At 37.1% G+C, this 18,142-nt stretch overlaps 1 protein-coding gene and 3 long non-coding RNA genes across 4 annotated transcripts; all 4 read left to right on the top strand.

Moving 5' to 3' along the window:
* Positions 1-10,622: 10,622 nt before the first annotated feature.
* On the top strand, positions 10,623-11,591 carry LOC141661572 (uncharacterized). Its single transcript, XR_012550023.1, has 4 exons — positions 10,623-10,831; positions 11,222-11,315; positions 11,412-11,492; positions 11,580-11,591. It is a non-coding gene; the product is annotated as an uncharacterized LOC141661572 (long non-coding RNA).
* Positions 11,585-13,537, top strand: LOC141661571 (uncharacterized). Its single transcript, XR_012550022.1, has 10 exons — positions 11,585-11,636; positions 11,716-11,847; positions 11,995-12,108; positions 12,196-12,288; positions 12,369-12,530; positions 12,615-12,903; positions 12,990-13,044; positions 13,124-13,235; positions 13,337-13,393; positions 13,481-13,537. It is a non-coding gene; the product is annotated as an uncharacterized LOC141661571 (long non-coding RNA).
* Positions 13,538-14,427: 890 nt separating this feature from the next.
* LOC141661667 (uncharacterized) lies at positions 14,428-16,278 on the top strand. Its single transcript, XR_012550082.1, has 3 exons — positions 14,428-14,540; positions 14,639-15,097; positions 15,202-16,278. It is a non-coding gene; the product is annotated as an uncharacterized LOC141661667 (long non-coding RNA).
* A 258-nt stretch (positions 16,279-16,536) lies between these two features.
* Positions 16,537-18,069, top strand: LOC141659778 (uncharacterized). The gene is made up of 3 exons (XM_074466706.1): positions 16,537-16,569; positions 16,691-16,870; positions 16,999-18,069. Exons 1-3 carry the CDS (start codon positions 16,537-16,539, stop codon positions 18,067-18,069), a joined length of 1,284 nt encoding a protein of 427 aa, XP_074322807.1.
* Positions 18,070-18,142: the final 73 nt, after the last annotated feature.

Below are 18,142 nucleotides of genomic sequence, written 5' to 3'. Positions count from 1 at the left end.
CTAAATACCAGACACTGAACTGAATTATTATATACTCAATCCATGATATCTTATGCTTTGAAAAACCAAATCCTTGAAACCCTGAAACGTTGTTTCCTTTGTTATCCAATTCTTTCATTACCCAGCATTCAAGCTTTAAAAGTACCTTGTTGATCCTTACAAGGATTTAAACCCTTTCATTGTTAAACATTTATTGTTGTTAATGATTTCGGTTATTGTTTACTATTGCATATTTTGTTATTAAGTTAGAATTGGATTGTTTTTATAAAATTGTTGACCAGATTCATGGTCAGACCATATAATGGTCAAGTTAGGCCAATGTGTGCCTTGGATCCAGTAGTTAGAGTAATGCTGTGTGCCTTGCTCGGGGTTAGTGCGTGACTGATCAGCAGCCTAACCTTGGTTTTTAAATTAAAAGTATAATATCCAATTCTAAATCATAATCCATTGTTCACTTAATATCATAAACATATTCACCTGATGATCATTATTCTCAGTTTTGTCATTGTGACTTGCTGAGCTAGTTAGCTCATTCGTGCGATGTTGTTTATATTCTTTCCAGTTAAAAAGGAACCAGTTGGTAAAGAGGATCCTCAGTCCAGCGCGAGAGCTAGGGGTTCAGGTTGAGAAAGCTGAGCTAGTAGGCTTCTTTTGGAGTAATTTAAGTTTGTAAAAGTTTGTAATAATGTTTAATACTCAGTTTGAATTTGAAATAGTTGGGATTTGAAAGGTTTGTAATATATATTAGTGTGTTTGGCTTGTGTGTGTACTTTAACCTGTTGCGGTCCGTGGTGGTTGGTAAGTAGGGTCATTGCATATATTATTATTATCTTTATTATTGTTATAAGCAGGTTATAATTAAGGTATGTGTGTGGACCCCAAACTTCTGACCCGGGTTTGGAGGGCGCCACAGGTTTGGTATCAGAGCTACAGGTTATAAGTCACTGACACAAGCCTAGGTTAACGGGAATGGGTAGAGGGTTAGGATTAGAAGTAAGGTATAGGATGATAGAACATCAAGAGGTTGAGTGTTATGGTATAACCGGTATTAGTATAGTTTGCATCATGGTACGAGATTCTTATATTGCGATATAATTTCAGATAGCAGTGATGGCCGACTCTTTTATTCCCGTATCAGCTGATCACTCAGAGCCTTCAGTTGGAGTGCCGTTTTCGGATCCACGTCCTGTTGTTCCAGCTGTATTGGCTATTCTACCTCCATCGGTATTGTAGCCCGTACCATTGCAGGCTATTCCACCTCCAGGCATGAGGCCACCTGTCAGAGGACACCCACCAGCTGATTCAGATTCCACTGGGCATTCAGTAGCGAGTGCCCCATTCCAGTCTACATTGCCGCCAGTTCCTTATTACCGGTATGAGGCTCTTTTATTGGAGCGTGATTCCTTGTTGGCTCAGATCAGAGAGTTACAGCATATCATCAGGACTACAGATGTTGATCATGGTGTGAGGGAGCTTCGAGAGGAGATTCATGTGACACGGAGGGTTTTTGAGGCTAGGCTACATGGAGCTACACTACCTGGCAGAGGCCCTGATGCACTGATGGGCTGGGCTACTGAGGTGATGGAGGACTTTGAGAGGCTGGCAGGACCAGAGTTTTCTTGGAGCTGAGTTAGAGATTCAGAGATGGAGATACTGAGCAGTGTTGTATGGTTATGTAGTATGAACAGTAGTGTGTAGTGTGTATCAGAAGACTTTTGAGTTGTATTTATAGACTAGCGATGCTGACTAGTGAGTAGGTTGCTGTACCCTTTTTGCTTTGACTTTCGAAGCGTCTTTACGCTTGTACTACCCTAAAACTTTTGATCTATATATATCAGTACCTTTTTCCTTTCCAACACTGTCATTTACTTTATCGCACCTGTTTTACCTTACCTTATTTATTGCACCAGTTATACCCTGTGATACCATGTGCCCTCTTTTCCATAACTGTTTATATTCTGTAAAGAAGCATGCAATTTATTTAGTCACAACTGTTTTCAAAAAGAGATATTCCTGTTTTACAAAACCTTTCTTTTATACAAAGATTTGATTCAAAAGCTAAATAAGTTGATTGATTCTTTACAGAAAATGCCTCCCAGAAGAAATACCCGCACCAACACCCAGAATGAAGAAACCAACAACAACAACAATAACAACCAAAATGATATAAACCAGAATGTGAACCCAGGACCCATGGACCCTGCAATAGCCCAGATTCTTCAAATCTTGGCCCAACAAACAGTTCACCTGGCACAACAACAACAAAGACAGACCAATCTCCTGGTAACTTTCAAAACTTTTCAGGCAATAAACCCACCAGAATTCAAGGGTTCCTTAGAGCCAATTAAAGCAAATGTTTGGTTAAAAGAAATAGAAAAGGCATTTGCCTTAGTGAAAGTGAAAGAGGAACAGAAGGTTGAGTTTGCAATTTACTATCTAAAGAATGAGGCCACCTATTGGTGGGAAATGGTGAAGACACTGGAAGGCACATATGTTATTAGTTGGGAAAGGTTCAAGTAATTGTTTTTAGAAAAGTATTTTCCTCAATTTGTTCAGGATCAAATGGAGCTGAAGTTTTTAGAGTTAAAGCAAGGGAATATATCGGTAACAGATTATGAGGGGAAGTTTGAGGAATTGTCAAGGTATGTGTCGTCGTATGTTGATACTGATCTTAAGAAAGCTAAGAGATTCCAGCAAGGCTTGAAGCCATGGATCAGGGGGAAGGTAGCTATTTTTGAATTGGATACATATGTCGGGGTTGTACAGAAGGCTATGATCGCAGAGACAGAGAGTGAGATGTTCCAGAAAGATAAGGAAAGCAAGAAAAGGAAAGTTGAGGGAAGTGAGGGTCAGTCACAAACAGGGAAGTTTCCAAATTTTAAGAAGGGCAAGTTTCAACCAGGGAGAAATTTTAATTTCAGGAGACAAAATGCAGGAGACGGAGGCCAGGGCAATCGTCCAGCTAATGTGAATCCGCCGAATCAATTGAGATTAACTTTTCCAGATTGTCAAGTATGTGGAAAGAAGCATGGAGGAGTTTGTAACAAGTTGAATGTGGTATGTTTTAAATGCAACCAGAAAGGGCATTACTCGAGGGAGTGCCGAAATCAGCCAGCAAGAGAGCCAGCAAATAAAGATCAACCTATCCGGAATCCAGCAGTGAAAGTTCCAGTCATTGGATTTACATGCTTTAAATGTGGGAATCCAGGACATATGGCCAGGGATTGCGAGACACCAGCCCCAGTCAGTAATGCATTGAGAATTATGGGATCTACCCCAACAGTGAATGAGACTCCGAGGGCTAGAGTTTTTGACATGTCGGTGAAGGATGCGATCCAGGATACAGATGTCGTGGCAGGTACGCTTAATGTGAACTCTTTATGTGCCAAAGTGTTAATAGATTCGGGAGCAACTCGATCGTTTGTTTCACAAGATTTTGTTAGTAAATTAAATTGTCCAGTTGAGTGCTTAAATGAAATAATGACTGTGGAGTTAGCAAATCAAGAACGTGTAGCTGTGAATCAAGTTTGTGAGAATTGTGAGGTTGAGATTTTTGGTAGTAAGTTTTGTGTAGATTTGATACCATTTAAGTTAGGAGAATTTGATGTGATATTAGGGATGGATTGGTTATCTAAGCATGATGCTCAGATAGATTGTCGAAATAAGAAAGTAATGGTGAAAACACCAGATGAAAGAATAGTAATGTTCAAAGGTCAGAAACAAGTAAAGAAGTTCTTAACGATGATTCAAGCCAAGAAGTTACTACGGCAAGGATGCGAGCATTTCGTAGCATACGTGATTGACAAAAGTCAGGAGCCAGCAAAACATGAAGATATCCCAGTAGTGAATGAATTTCCAGACATATTTCCCGACGAATTGCCAGGACTTCCTCCAGATAGAGAAATTGAATTTGCGATCGACTTAGCACCTGGAACAGAACCAGTATCCAAAGCCCCGTACAGAATGGTACCTGTTGAGATGAAAGAGCTAGCAAAGCAATTGCAGGAATTGTTAGAGAAATGAGTAATCAGACCCAGCATATCCCCGTGGGGTGCACCGGTATTATTTGTCAAGAAGAAAGATGGAAGCATGAGACTGTGCATCGACTATAGGGAGCTCAACAAGTTGACAATTAAGAGTAAGTATCCGTTACCCAGAATTGATGATTTGTTTGACCAATTGAAGGAAGCCAAGTATTTCTCCAAGATCGATTTAAGATCGGGATATCATCAACTGAAGATTAAACCAGAAGATATACCAAAGACAGCTTTCAGAACAAGGTATGGACATTACGAGTTTTTAGTGATGTTTTTTGGATTGACCAATGCCCCAGCAGCGTTTATGGACCTGATGAACATAATTTTCGAGGAATATTTGGACAAGTTCGTTATAGTATTTATAGACGATATTTTAATCTATTCAAAGACGGAGGAGGATCATGCGGAACATTTAAGGACAACTTTGGAGATTTTAAGGAAAAAGAAGTTATATGCTAAATTGTCGAAGTGTGAGTTTTGGCTACAAGAAGTTCAGTTCTTAGGACACATAGTCAGTAACGAAGGGATCAAAGTGGACCCGGCAAAGATCGAAGCAATTACGAATTGGGAGAGACCGAGAACACCCACTGAGGTAAGAAGTTTCTTGGGATTGGCAGGTTATTATCGATGATTCGTTCAGAATTTCTCAAGGATTGCCACACCATTAACAAAGCTTATATGAAAGAATGAAAAGTTTATATGGAATGACAAGTGCGAAGAAAGTTTTCAGGAATTGAAGCGGAGATTAATCACAACACCTGTGTTGTCAGTTCCAGATGATCAAGGGAATTTCGTAATTTATAGCGATGCTTCCTACAAAGGATTAGGATGTGTTCTTATGCAGCACGACAAGGTGATTGCGTATGCGTCAAGGCAATTGAAACCACACGAACAAAAGTATCCTTCTCATGACTTGGAGCTAGCAGCTATAGTTTTTGCTTTGAAGATTTGGAGACATTATTTGTATGGAGAAAAGTGTGAGATTTTCACGGATCACAAAAGTTTGAAATATATATTTACCCAGAAGGAACTTAATATGAGGCAAAGGAGATGGTTAGAATTAATCAAGGATTATGATTGCTCGATTAATTATCATCCCGGTAAGGCGAACGTGGTGGCAGACGCGTTAAGTCGGAAGGAAAAGTTAAATGAGTTATCAGTACCTGAGGATATATATAAGGAATTTCAGAAATGGGAATTGGAAATTAGAGTTTGTGAACCTGAGGAAGCGAAAGTGTACAGTATGACTTTTCAGCCGGAGTTGTTGGAGAAAATAAAGAAATGTCAGAAAGATGTAATGGATCAAGATATAAATCGTTTGGTAGGTGAAGAATTATGCACGCGGAAGGATGATCAAGGCATTTTGAGATTTTCATCTAGAATCTGGATTCCACCAGTGACGGAGTTAAAGAATGAAATTTTACAAGAAGCACATAGTTCAAGATATTCCATCCATCCAGGGAGTACCAAAATGTACAGAGATTTAAAGAAGAATATACATTTATCAATTACATTCTCTGTTTCTTGTACTTCCTTGTTGATTTGGATTCCTTGGGAGTTTCAGGAACCGTCATACGTCTAAGCCTCTTGAGAAGCCTAGAACCCCCAATTGCAGAATCCTTCTGAGAAGTTGCCTTCTCAGCTTCATCACTTAGAGAATCATGTTAAAAATGACCGAGATAATTTCGATGAATAAGTGCTGACAAAGAATCAGAACTTAAATAAAGACAAAATTTAAATGGTCATCAGAATATCAAGCAGGATTTAACAACACAAGATAAAATAACTCAGAGACAAAATCTTGAAGTAAAAACAGTTTTCATTAATATATCAAGTCAATACATATATGAAATAGAAATTACATCAATACAAGATTTTCCCTAAGCTTCTAATCCTAACGTCAACAGCTTTAGTCCTAGCTAAGAAGCCTGACAAAGCTGAGGATGAAGAAGAACAGGAAGAAGACGAGATTAAGTCATCTTCCTCTTCCTATCTTCGACAAACAAGATAGCGAGTCGAATGATTCGCTCTTGCTGACGGATAGCTTCCCCTGCATTGGTGCATCTTCCTTTGACGTAGTCACCACAGTTTCAGTAACATCAGAGTTTAATCCATCAGAATTTACAGTATCAGGACTTAGACTGTCAGGACTTGAGGTATCAGAATATGAATCTTCATTTTCAAATCTCAGCTGATCATGATCAATGCAATCTTCAAGTCCGGTGATCTTCTTGTCATCAAAAGAGACATTGATAGATTCCATGACCACTTTTGTTCTCAAATTATAGACTCTGAAGGCTTTTGTAGAAAGTGGATATCCAACAAAGATTCCCTCATCAGCTTTTAGATCAAACTTGGATAGCTGTTCAGGATGAGTCTTGAGAACAAAACACTTACATCCAAATACATGAAAGTATTTGAGATTTGGCTTCTTGTTCTTCACCATCTCATATGGTGTTTTTCCATGCTTGTTAATGAGTGTTGCATTTTGAGTAAAACAAGCAGTCTGCACAGCTTCAGCCCAGAAATAGGTCGGAAGCTTTGCTTCTTCAAGCATTGTTCGTGCAGCTTCAATGAGAGTTCTATTCTTCCTTTCAACAACTCCATTTTGCTGTGGAGTTCCAGGAGCAGAAAATTCCTGCTTTATTCCATGATTTTTGCAGAACTCTTCCATTATCAGATTCTTGAATTCAGTGCCATTATCACTCCTCAAAATTTTCACAGAATCTTTGATCAATTTATCCAGATGTTTGACATGATCAATCAGGATAAATGCAGTTTCACTTTTTGTGTGCAAGAAATACACCCATGTGTATCTGGTGAACTCATCTACTATGACCAACGCATATTTCTTCTTTGCAATAGACATGACATTCACTGGACCAAATAGATCAACATGAAGCAGATAATAAGGCTCAAGAATTGATGATTCAGTCTTGCTCTTGAACGAAGATTTTCTTTGTTTAGCCTTCTGACATGAGTCACAAAGACCATCAGGAACAAACACTGATTTTGGCAGTCCTCTCACAAGATCTTTCTTGATTAGTTCATTTATCTTGTTGAAGTTTAAATGAGAGAGTTTCTTGTGCCAATTCCAGCTTTCTTCAGTTGAGGCTCTACTCACTAAACAGATTACAGAACCATCAGAACTTGTTGAAAGCTTAGCTTCATAAATGTTACCACGCCTGAATCCCTTCAGAACAATTTTTTCTTTAGATTTACTAACTATTTCACAATGTTCTGCAAAGAAATCAACATGATAACCTCTGTCACAGATTTGACTTATACTCAGTAAGTTGTGTTTAAGTCCTGAGACCAGAGCTACATCTTTAATGATGACATTCCCAAGATTGATATTGCCATATCCCAAAGTTTTTCCAATGTTGCCATCTCCATAAGAAACACTTGGGCCAGCTTTCTCCACAAAGTCTGATAGCAGGGCCTTATTTCCAGTCATATGTCCTGAACATCCACTGTCCAGAACTAAAATATTTTTCCTGTTGCCCTGCAATCAAAAAGACCACTAATTATTAGTTTTAAGGACCCAGACTTGCTTGGATCCTTTGGCCTTTTTAGGTTTGTTAACATTTGCAGCGGATTTAGCAACAAATTTTATGTTAACAGTTTTCTTATCAGAACTTTTACTAACAGACTTTGAATCAGAACTTACACTAGAAGGAACAACAGAAACTTTCTTTAAAGAAGGTTTTATTTGATAATAATCATAGTACAAACTATGATATTCCTTACAAGTATAAATGGAATGCCATAAACTACCACAATGAAAACAAGGATTTTGTGGTTTGTATCTAACAGACTGACTCTTAACTCCTGATTTTGAAGATAAGGAGTTAATATTCTTATTTTTCCTGCAAAAAGAAGCCAGATGGTTAGAACTTCCACAGTTATGACATGCTTTCCTAGGAGCATCAGGAACAGATTTATAGTTATTGCTTTTATTCACACCTTCCTTTCCATTCCTGTTTTTCCTAGGTGATTTTACCTTGTTTGCATTCTTAACATCTTTCAGCTTATGCTTAAGCTGCTTCTTTGTCATTAAGCCTATGTTAACTTCAGCTGTCTTTTCCTGTTTTAGTTTGTCAGAAGCTAATTCCTTTTTAACTTCTGATTTCTCATTTTCAGATTTTTCAGTTACAAACTTAACAGGTTTTAACTTCGGCTTTTGCTTATCAACATGCTTAATTTCTACAGTTCCTTTTTCATTTTTATTTTCTCCATAACCTAAGTCCTCTTTCCAGTTTCCACTGCTTAGCAAATTTTGAGTTGTTTTGCCAGAGTTAGTCCAAGTTCTGATAATCTCTCTCTCCTTTTCTAACTCAGTTTTTAGAGATTCATTCATTTTTAGCACTTCATCCCTAACATAAAAATCATCATCTCTATCCTGCTGAGTTTGATGGAACATGACTAACTCTTTTTCTAAGAAATCATTTCTTTTCCTAAAAGCAAGATTTTCAGAAGTTAATCTTTCACATGTTAAAGTTTGATCTCTATAACTAACAAACATGGTTTTAAGATATCTTCTCAACTCATTAATATCATCAGTATGAAAAGCATAAGTAGTCTGAGGTACCTTTGTTTCAGCAGCTTCAGAACTTCTCTCAGAACTTGATTTATCAGCATTTGCCATCAATGCATAGTTCTCCTCACTTTCAGAGTCTGAGGTGTTTGTCCAGCTTCTCTGCTTTGTGACAAGAGCTTTGCCTTTGTCACTCTTGGTCTTCTTGCAATCAGGAGATATGTGGCCTTTCTCACCACAATTATAACATTTAACATTAGCGTAATCTCCTCTGTCAGACTTTCCTCCTCTTCCTTCAGATCTTCTGAAATTCTTCTTATCAGAACTTATGCCTTTCCTGGAAAACTTCTTTCCCTTCCTGAACTTCCTGTATGCAATCTTTGTGATTCCTTTCACCATAAGAGCACACAGCTTCATCATCTCCTCATCAGCATCAGTTTCAGGCAAGCTTTTAGAATCTGAGTCATCATCACTCTCAGAACTTGATGACTCAGTATCAGACTTTATGATAAGAGCTTTACCCTTGTCTTTCTTTGAGGAAGGTGATTTGGGGGATTCCTCTTCAGCCTTGAGAGCAACTATCCTTGACTTTCCTCCTTTCCTCTTGCTTCTTTGTTCCATCTCAAGTTCATGAGTCTTGAGCATTCCATAGATTTCATCAAGAGTTGTTTCATCAAGATTGTAGTTGTCTCTTATTGTTGTTGCCTTCAAATCCCAACATTCAGGAAGAGCTAACAGGAATTTAAGGTTTGTATCTTCAAGATCATACTCCTTATTAACCAATGACAAGTCATTCAAGAGTTTGACAAATCTATCATATACATCAGTCAATGACTCATTAGTCCTAGAGTCAAAGTGTTCATACTCTTGAGTGAGTATTGTCTTCCTGTTCTTCTTAACTGTTTCAGTTCCTTGACACCTTGTCTCCAGTGCATCCCATATCTCCTTAGCAGTCTTGCAGTTGATTACCCTGTTTGACATTACATTATCAATGTCACTATGCAATAAGTGTCGTACCTTGGCATCCTTAGCAATAGATGCTATATCTTCAGCAGTGTAATCACTTTTTTCCTTTGGTACGGTCTTTGCTGCTTCACCTGCAACTACAACAGCGAGCTTGGTAGGTTTGTGAGGCCCTTCCTTGATTCTATCAAGGTATTCTGGATCTGTTACTTCCAGAAACATGGTCATCCTTACCTTCCATATGGGATATTCAGATGGTCTCAATATGGGAACTCTGATAGTCTCATATCGACTCTGAGTTGATGTCTTTGATGATTCCTCAGTTTTGGTAGGCTTAGTTGGAGTTTCTGTGTCAGACATGATTGTGTTTGGATCTTTAACTGTATGTGTGTTAACAGAAGGCTCTGATACCACTTGTTAGGTCACACTTTCACTGTAGAGGGGGTGAATACAGTGTTTATTACAATCAAATCAAACTTCAAGAACTTATGTAACAGAAAACAAACTTTATTGAAACAATAAACTCTGTTACAATCTGGAACTGTTATCTCTCAGTGATGAACAAAATATCACGAGAGCTGCTAGAGTTACAATAAATAATATTCTCGATAATGATAACACTTATAGTGTAAACCCTATGTCTGTGTTTATATACTACACAGTTACAAGATAATCGCTAATTGATATGGAATATAATTCTGCTTCCTAAAATATATCAATCAGATATCTTCTATTCCAAGTATTCCATTCTTCAAGGAATTCCTTCTTCATGCATATCTCTTCTTATGTTTATCTTGATCTTCTTAACTTTAATCAGCTACTGTCCTTATCTGATCATCCTTCAACACTTAAGTTCTGATATCTATCTCCTGATGCTTATCTCCTGATAACATAAGTACTGATATCCCTTAAGTTCTGACTTCCAGTATAAGTACTGATCAGTTAAGTACTGATTTGTTCTGTTCAAATAAGATCTGAAATCTAAACATAAAACATATTAGCCATGACATTATCAAATATATCTAACAAATAATACTGTCAACCGGTTGTTCCTCTAAACTGTTGTATCTCTCAAGGATATTATCGTGTTGGTAGCGACTGTTGTACCCGGTTTCTTCTTAAACCCAAAAAGTTGCACACAGTTATCGATGTATATATATGTATATGTATAATAGATATGTAAAATAGATAGACAGTAGCAGTTTTCTATTTAAATTTGAAATTTGAATTCACTTAATTGGCTTCTCTTCAACACCTCACCTCCATGAGACTCTGCTTGCCTCTTCTTTTTTAGGTATGCTTTCGACCTTTTCTTCTCTATTCAATTCCATCCGTTTCTCTGTTGTGCTTGTGTATTAGTGTGAATAATGATTTAGTATGATAACTGATAAATGATTGGAGTAGATATAAATGGCCATTAATCATGTTGTGGGTTTCATATTTATGTTCAGACATCATAAATGCAATCTGAAACTATATTTTTTCAGACACAATAAATTCCCCCTTTCCGTTTATTAGTTTATTGTACTGATAATTCTATTAAATGCTGTGATAGTCTTAATTTCCATTATTGTGCAACCCCTCTTACTAATATTATGGTTTTAATTGCTTGAATTTGGTTGTTTTTCTGAAATTTTTTTATTCCAATTATTTCTCATTCCTTTTATTACAATTATATCAGCAGATTTGTTAGGCAATAAATGTTTACCAATTGACAATTACAATGGATAACGGTACTAACAGAAAACGTGAATTGCCCAACATTCTACATCGAGTGTGTAAGTATCATGTCACATTGTCATACATTACACAATAAAACGTTCTTATTGTGTTCAAGGTCATAATATAAGTTCCGTTCACTTTTGGATATGTAGTTAGTTATGAAACAATATTGACAAAAGAGTATTCACACCCTCCAAAGGATATTATGTCAATACGGAACATGATTGATCAGTGTAAGTGTTTATGATGTCTCAAAAATTTAATATGTTCATAGGCTTTCATTTCGAATATACTAATTTTAACATCCTATATATGTGCAGATCAGCCCCCCCAACCACATGGATCAGACCATGACACGTTGAGAGGACCGGATAATAGTATGTTTTACATAGTATATGTCTGTTTTTACCCATATGTTATATGAATCTTCTTAATGTTATTTCTGTGCTTTTGTAGGCATCACGTTGAAAGAAGACGCAAAATCACATAGACAATTGGCGACCAAAAAGCGTAAACATATTGGTGGTTCTTATCTTCCTCAAAAACAGAAATTGCAGTCTACATAATTGTCTCCAAATACACCTGCTGGTAATAACTCAAATTGTATGATATATTACATGCTAAAGTATGACAAATACAAACATTTCACTCTTAACATTATTATATAAATTATAGAGAGACTTTTGTAACCGTTTAGAATCCCCAATCCTACTACACCATTGTCCCCATTATCAGACAAATTGAAGATTTGTGGGAGGAGTCCCTTGGCAGAAAAATCAGATGCGAGGATTGATACATGCTATCGAGTAACGTCACATTTTTCTAGGAAGCACGCTGAGTTAATACCCCGTAAGTGGAATCTTACGTATTCGCATAATCATGTTACTGTAAATTCATTGTTCAGTTCTAATTTTTAATGTTTATAATTACGTGCAGGGAAGACTGTTCAAATGCTGAAAGAAAATGTGCCACCGCAGAACATATTTCCGCCACAGAACATATGTCAAACACAACCTTACACACCAATCGGTATTTCTGAATTCCTACTTTCAAACATAACCTATTTTAGGCTACAACTTAAGATAATATAATTTTAATTATGTTTGTAGTTGCAAATAAGGTGTGCCCGACCAAGTCAATTAAACCATTTGCATGAAATACAAAGTCAAGTGTGAGAAAAGATGTCATTGACAATTTCACTCCGTTATAACAGACCTTTAAAGTCAGCAAAAAAAGACAAACTGCACCTAAATTGGATTCGTTGAAAAATGGTAACAAATGTTTTTTCACAGTGCTTCATGTTTGGTAGATTATAAATTTGGTGATTTCCCACTAACAACATAGTTTTTACACAGCTGTTAGAAATGTTAGAATCCCGTACATATGCATACCGAAAAATGTTGAGCATAGAGCAGTGGGTGATGATTGCACACCGACATTACCAACAAATAACATTTCTGAGTGTCTTGTTCTCATATTCAATTCTGAGATATGTTATCATTCAATTTATTTATGACTTTAAATCTAAATTTATTGCAATTGTGAACACAACACGTTCTGACACCTCTGTTCACGATACAAGTAATGTTAGTACATTTGTGGACAAAGGGAAGAAGGCTATTGAACTGGAACATGATCCAACTGGTAACTATAGTTGTTGCATTATATTGTACATAATTGCGTAGTAAAAGTGGCTAAATTTTTTTCTTGGTTTATGTATATTTCCAAAGGTTGACCATTTATCAGACTTTAACAGTGATGTTAGTGAGGTTTTCTCTGACCAAGGTAAAAAAATGTATTTAAAATTAGTGGATAGACTACTGTCATTAAAATAGGCCTATTGTACTAATCGTAAATGTTGCAGAGAATTTGGAAGACTTCATATTTGAAACAAATGAAGAAATTATAGATCGACTTGGGTGCCCACCCCGTAAATGTTAGTGAGGATCCACCGTATGATATTAACAATGACAATGGTAAGAAATTTTTAAGGACTACTACAGTAATATATATATATATATAAACAAACACTTATAGTATACAAATATATATTACCGTTCATGGTAATGTTTTTCAGAGTTTTCCTATATTGCGGGAATGCACAGTGATCAGTCTGATGGGGACTCGGAGGCAGGTAACTACCTTTTAAGTACTTTTTAATTATTACTTAACCATATATCATAAAATAATCCTTCAGTTAATGAATGGTATTTAATGGCAGAGATGGATGAAGATATTCATATTCCTTCGTATGAAGATATGTCAGCTGGTGACACAGGTAAGCTATCTCTAATAAAAGAATTCTCAGGCCAATTAAAGAATATTTTGAAAGAAATGTGATGATAACAGATTACATGTATATTATGCAGTTGTGAAGGAGTATGCGTCGCTAGGCCCTGCAAATGTGAAGTGTAGCTACTGTGACGCTTGGATGTGGAAGGAAGAATGTGTTAATAAGAGTGTAGTCCGTGGCACCCCTGTTTTTTCTCTGTGCTGTATGAAGGGTCAGATTAAACTACCGAAAGAGCCGCCAACCCCTTCTTTTATTTGGAAGCTGCATACTGATAAAGCAAAAGGTCAGAGATTTAAGGATGGAATGCGGTTGTATAATAGTATTTTTGCATTCACATCAACTGGTGGACGAGTTGATAATTGTATCAATAATGGGGGAGCACCATATATATACCGCTTAAATGGACAGAACCATCATTTATTTGGTTCCTTAATCCCACCAGATGGTGAAGACCCTAAATTTTTCCAGTTATATATTTATGATACAGAAAATGAAATTAGTAATTGGCTTAGATGGGTTAATGTGGATGGTGGTGATCCAGTTGATGTTGAAATTGTAGAAGGTTTATCCGCCATGTTGGATGAAACTAACAAATTAGTGAAAGAATTTCGCACTGCACATGTTCGTTTTGAGAGTGATGATGTTCAAGATTTGGAAATCAGGCTGAAGGTTTGTAGAGCCGAAAATGGTCGCGAGAATCATGTAGGTCCGTCTGATGAGGTAGCTGGTATAATGGTCGGAGACATAGATGATACTGATGGTTCTCGTGATATTATAATACATTCTCATATTAAAGATTTGGAGAGAATTAGTGACATTCATCCCAAACTGATGGCATTGCAGTACCCTCTATTGTCCCCTCATGGTGGAGGTGGTTTTCACAAGAAAATTCCATTCGGAAAGGTTGATAACAAATCGCAGAAAAAAATAGAAATGATTTCACAGAAATAATATTATTCCTACAAATTCCAAGTTCGCACTAATGAAGGTAATTTTCTATATGTAATAGGATTTAATTTTCCGTCGCTTCTAATACGTCTCCCTCTATTTAATATACTGTTTACGTAAATACTTCTTTATTTGTAGGACTTACTCCCCGTTTGGGTGGTCGGCTTTACCAGCAGTATGTTGTAGACGCATTTTCCACAATTGAGCAAGCCCATTTGTGGTGGTTCCGTATGAACCAGACAACCTTACGGTCTGAGTTGTATAGTAACATACAATGTAATTTAAATGAGGGTACTTCTGACTCCGCAAACACGGGTAAAGGTTTTATTCTTCCTGCCGGCTTTGTAGGATCACGAAGATATATGCAGCAGAACTTTCAAGACGCACTAGTAGTTTGTTGCCATATAGGCCATCCAGACATTTTTCTCACAATGACAACAAATCCTTTATGGGATGAAGTAATCCAAATGATGAAACTGCTTCCATATTGTCAAGCACAGAATTCCCTTGATGTAATGGCACATGTTTTCAGAATTAAACTTGATCAGCTTATTGATGATATTAAGAAGAAAAACTACTTTGGTACTTGCCTCAGAGGTACATCTTTCCTAAACCTCAATATATACTCTTTAATTCTTTTTGGTTGTCTGGAGAATTACATTACAACTTTATATTTGTCCCAACAATTATGTATATTGTAGAGTTCCAAAAAAGAGGACTCCCGCGTGTACACATGCTCATATGGTTGTATGCTGCTTCAAAGCATAATTTGCAAGCAAATGTTGATAAGTTTGTTTCGGTGGAAATCCCAGATCCAGAAATAGATCCTGTTGGTTACGCGGCTATAAATGCTTTCATGGTACATGGACCCTGTGGTAAAGAATTCCCTAAATCTCCGTGCATGAAGCAACATAAATGTACCCGACATTCTCCCAAAAAGTATGTTCATTTTGAAATAGATTTAGCACCACAATCCTTGGTCATAAATTATAATGGAACTGTTTTGTTTTTTTGTTAATATTACAACTTAAAATATCTGATTTTCAGGTACTGTTACTCTACAACATTTGATCAGTCGGGTTTTCCAATATATTAAATGCGGCAGACAAATATCACTGTTTCAAAAGGAAAGGCAAATTTAGACAATCAATGGGTTGTACCTTACAACCGCAATTTATTGGTTAAATACCAATGTCATATTAATGTTGTGATTTGTGCTCATGCCCGTAGTCTCAAATATCTCTTTAAGTACTGCCTTAAAGGGCATGACAGAGCTACATTAGAAATCAGAGGTAAGAAAAGACAATCCAAAAATGGAGAGGCACTTGATAAATATGAGGATGAGATTCAATCCTTCTTTGATGGGAGGTACATATGTGGATGTGAAGCCACATATCGCATATTTGGTTTCAATATACATTACAGGTCTTTAGCTGTGCAACACCTTTCTTTTTATTTGGATGGGAATACATATTGTACCTATCGCGCAAATGAAGCACTACCAAAAGTTGCAGAAAGGGAGAGGGTCAAACTCACACAATTAGAAGCATTCTTTCTTCTTAATGCCAGTGATAGTAATGCCAACAAATACCTATATGATGAGATACCACAACATTATGTATGGAATGATGCAGATCATATGTGGAACCCGAGGAAGCGTGGTACAAAAATTGGCCGGTTGTCTTACACACATCACAGTGCGGGGGAATTGTGGTTTTTAAGACTTCTGTTGACGAAGGTGCGTGGTCCTACTTTGTTTGAGTCATTAAGGACAGTAAATGGACATATCTTTGAAACATTTCAAGGAGCATGTCAGGAGTTAGGCCTGTTGGACGATGACAATGAATGGCATCAAGTCCTAAGTCAGTGTTCAGAAAGTGGGTTTCCACCGCAGATTAGGTAGCTTTCTGTCCACATCATGGTTAACTGCAAAGTCTCAGACTTGCGTGATTTATGGGAAAAGCATTGGATATATATGGTTGATGACATTTTGTTGAAGCAACAAAAGTTGACTGGGAATTGACATTTGGTGCTTAATGAGAAGCAGCAACAGTATTATGCTCTTGCAGGTAATCCCTTACTAATCATTATACAATGGTGTTAATGTTTATTTCTACCTATTCTGCAAAACAGAAGATACTAACTTCATGCATGTTCATGTTATTAATTGAAATTCACACATTATTGAAGACAATTGGGAAATCACTGAAAGACTTCATTCAGATGCCTCAACCTCCAAATTCTTATCTAGACTGTAATGTTAACAATTTGATTATTGAAGAGACAAGTTACAACATTGCTGAAATGGAGAAGGAATTCCAACACCTTTTTTCAACTTGCAACAAAGAGCAGTTGGAAGTTTACAGTGCGGTAATGCAATCAGTGGAAAAAAATGAAGGATGTGTTTTTTTGTTTATGGCAGTGGGGGTAGTGGTAAAACGTTCTTGTGGAGAACTTTGATTTCTAAGTTGAGGTCAGAGTGTAAGATTGTCTTGCAGGTTGCATCATCAGGAATTGTTGCCACTTTAATGCCTAGAGGACGTACGGCTCATTCAAGGTTCAAAATTCCAATTTTCATTGATGAGCATTCCATGTGTTCTATATCTCATACATCGAACATAATAAAATTAATTAAGAGGACAAATCTGATCATTTGGGATGAAGCTCCGATGCAACATCGTTACGCATTCGAGTGTCTTGACCGTTCATTGAGGGATATCATGAAGACCGTACATCCAAACAGATTCCACATGCCATTTGGAGGTATTACCGTAGTTTTAGGCGGTGATTTCCACCAAATACTACCTGTAATTCCAAGAGCTTCAAGGGGTGAAGTTGTTGCAACATCAATTACAAGATCAAAGTTAAGGAAAATAGCTAAGGTGTTAAAACTATTGCACAACATGCGACTTCACAAAGGAAAAAATGAAGAGGAAGTAAAAGCTTTGTCAGATTTTGCACAGTGGGTTTTGCAGATTGGTGATGGAAAGGTTGGTCCAGCAGCACATAGTAACCGAGATTATGTTGAAGATGATATTGCCATACCTAAACAATTCTGCCACCTAAATGCAATAAACTCAGTTGATGCAATGATTGAAAGTGGGTTTCCAAATTTCCTAAACAACTTCCAAGATGCAGATTATTTAAGTGATAGGGTGATAATAACACCAACAAACGAAACTGTTGCCAAAGTTAACGGTATTATTGTTGAGAAAACTCCGGGTGAAATGTCATCTTACTTCTCTGTGGACACAACTGAAGATTATCCTCGTTCAAAATGTGACCAGTTGGCATCTTTTCCGCCAGAGTATCTCGACTCAATCAACATTCCTGTATTGTCGCTGCATGAATTGGACCTGAAAGTGGGTGTCATTGTCATGTTGATGCGAAATCTCAACCAAACACTAGAACTGTGTAACGGCACTAGGATGATGGTCACCAAATGTCTACAACATTGTGATGAGTGTGAGGTCATAGCTGGGCAATACAAGGGCACTAAACATTTCATCCCAAGAATGGAATTGGCACCAATGGAGACTAAGCTGCATTTCAAGCTATGCAGGAAATAAATGCCTTTGCAAGTATGCTATGTAATGACTATAAACAAAGTACAGGGTCAGTCACTAGAACAAGTTGCCTTAT

The sequence above is a fragment of the Apium graveolens genome, chromosome 5, assembly GCF_009905375.1.
Source record: "Apium graveolens cultivar Ventura chromosome 5, ASM990537v1, whole genome shotgun sequence".
Taxonomy (NCBI): Eukaryota; Viridiplantae; Streptophyta; class Magnoliopsida; order Apiales; family Apiaceae; genus Apium; species Apium graveolens.
Note: the sequence above shows the minus strand (reverse complement) of the source record. Positions and strands in the feature narration are given on the sequence as shown.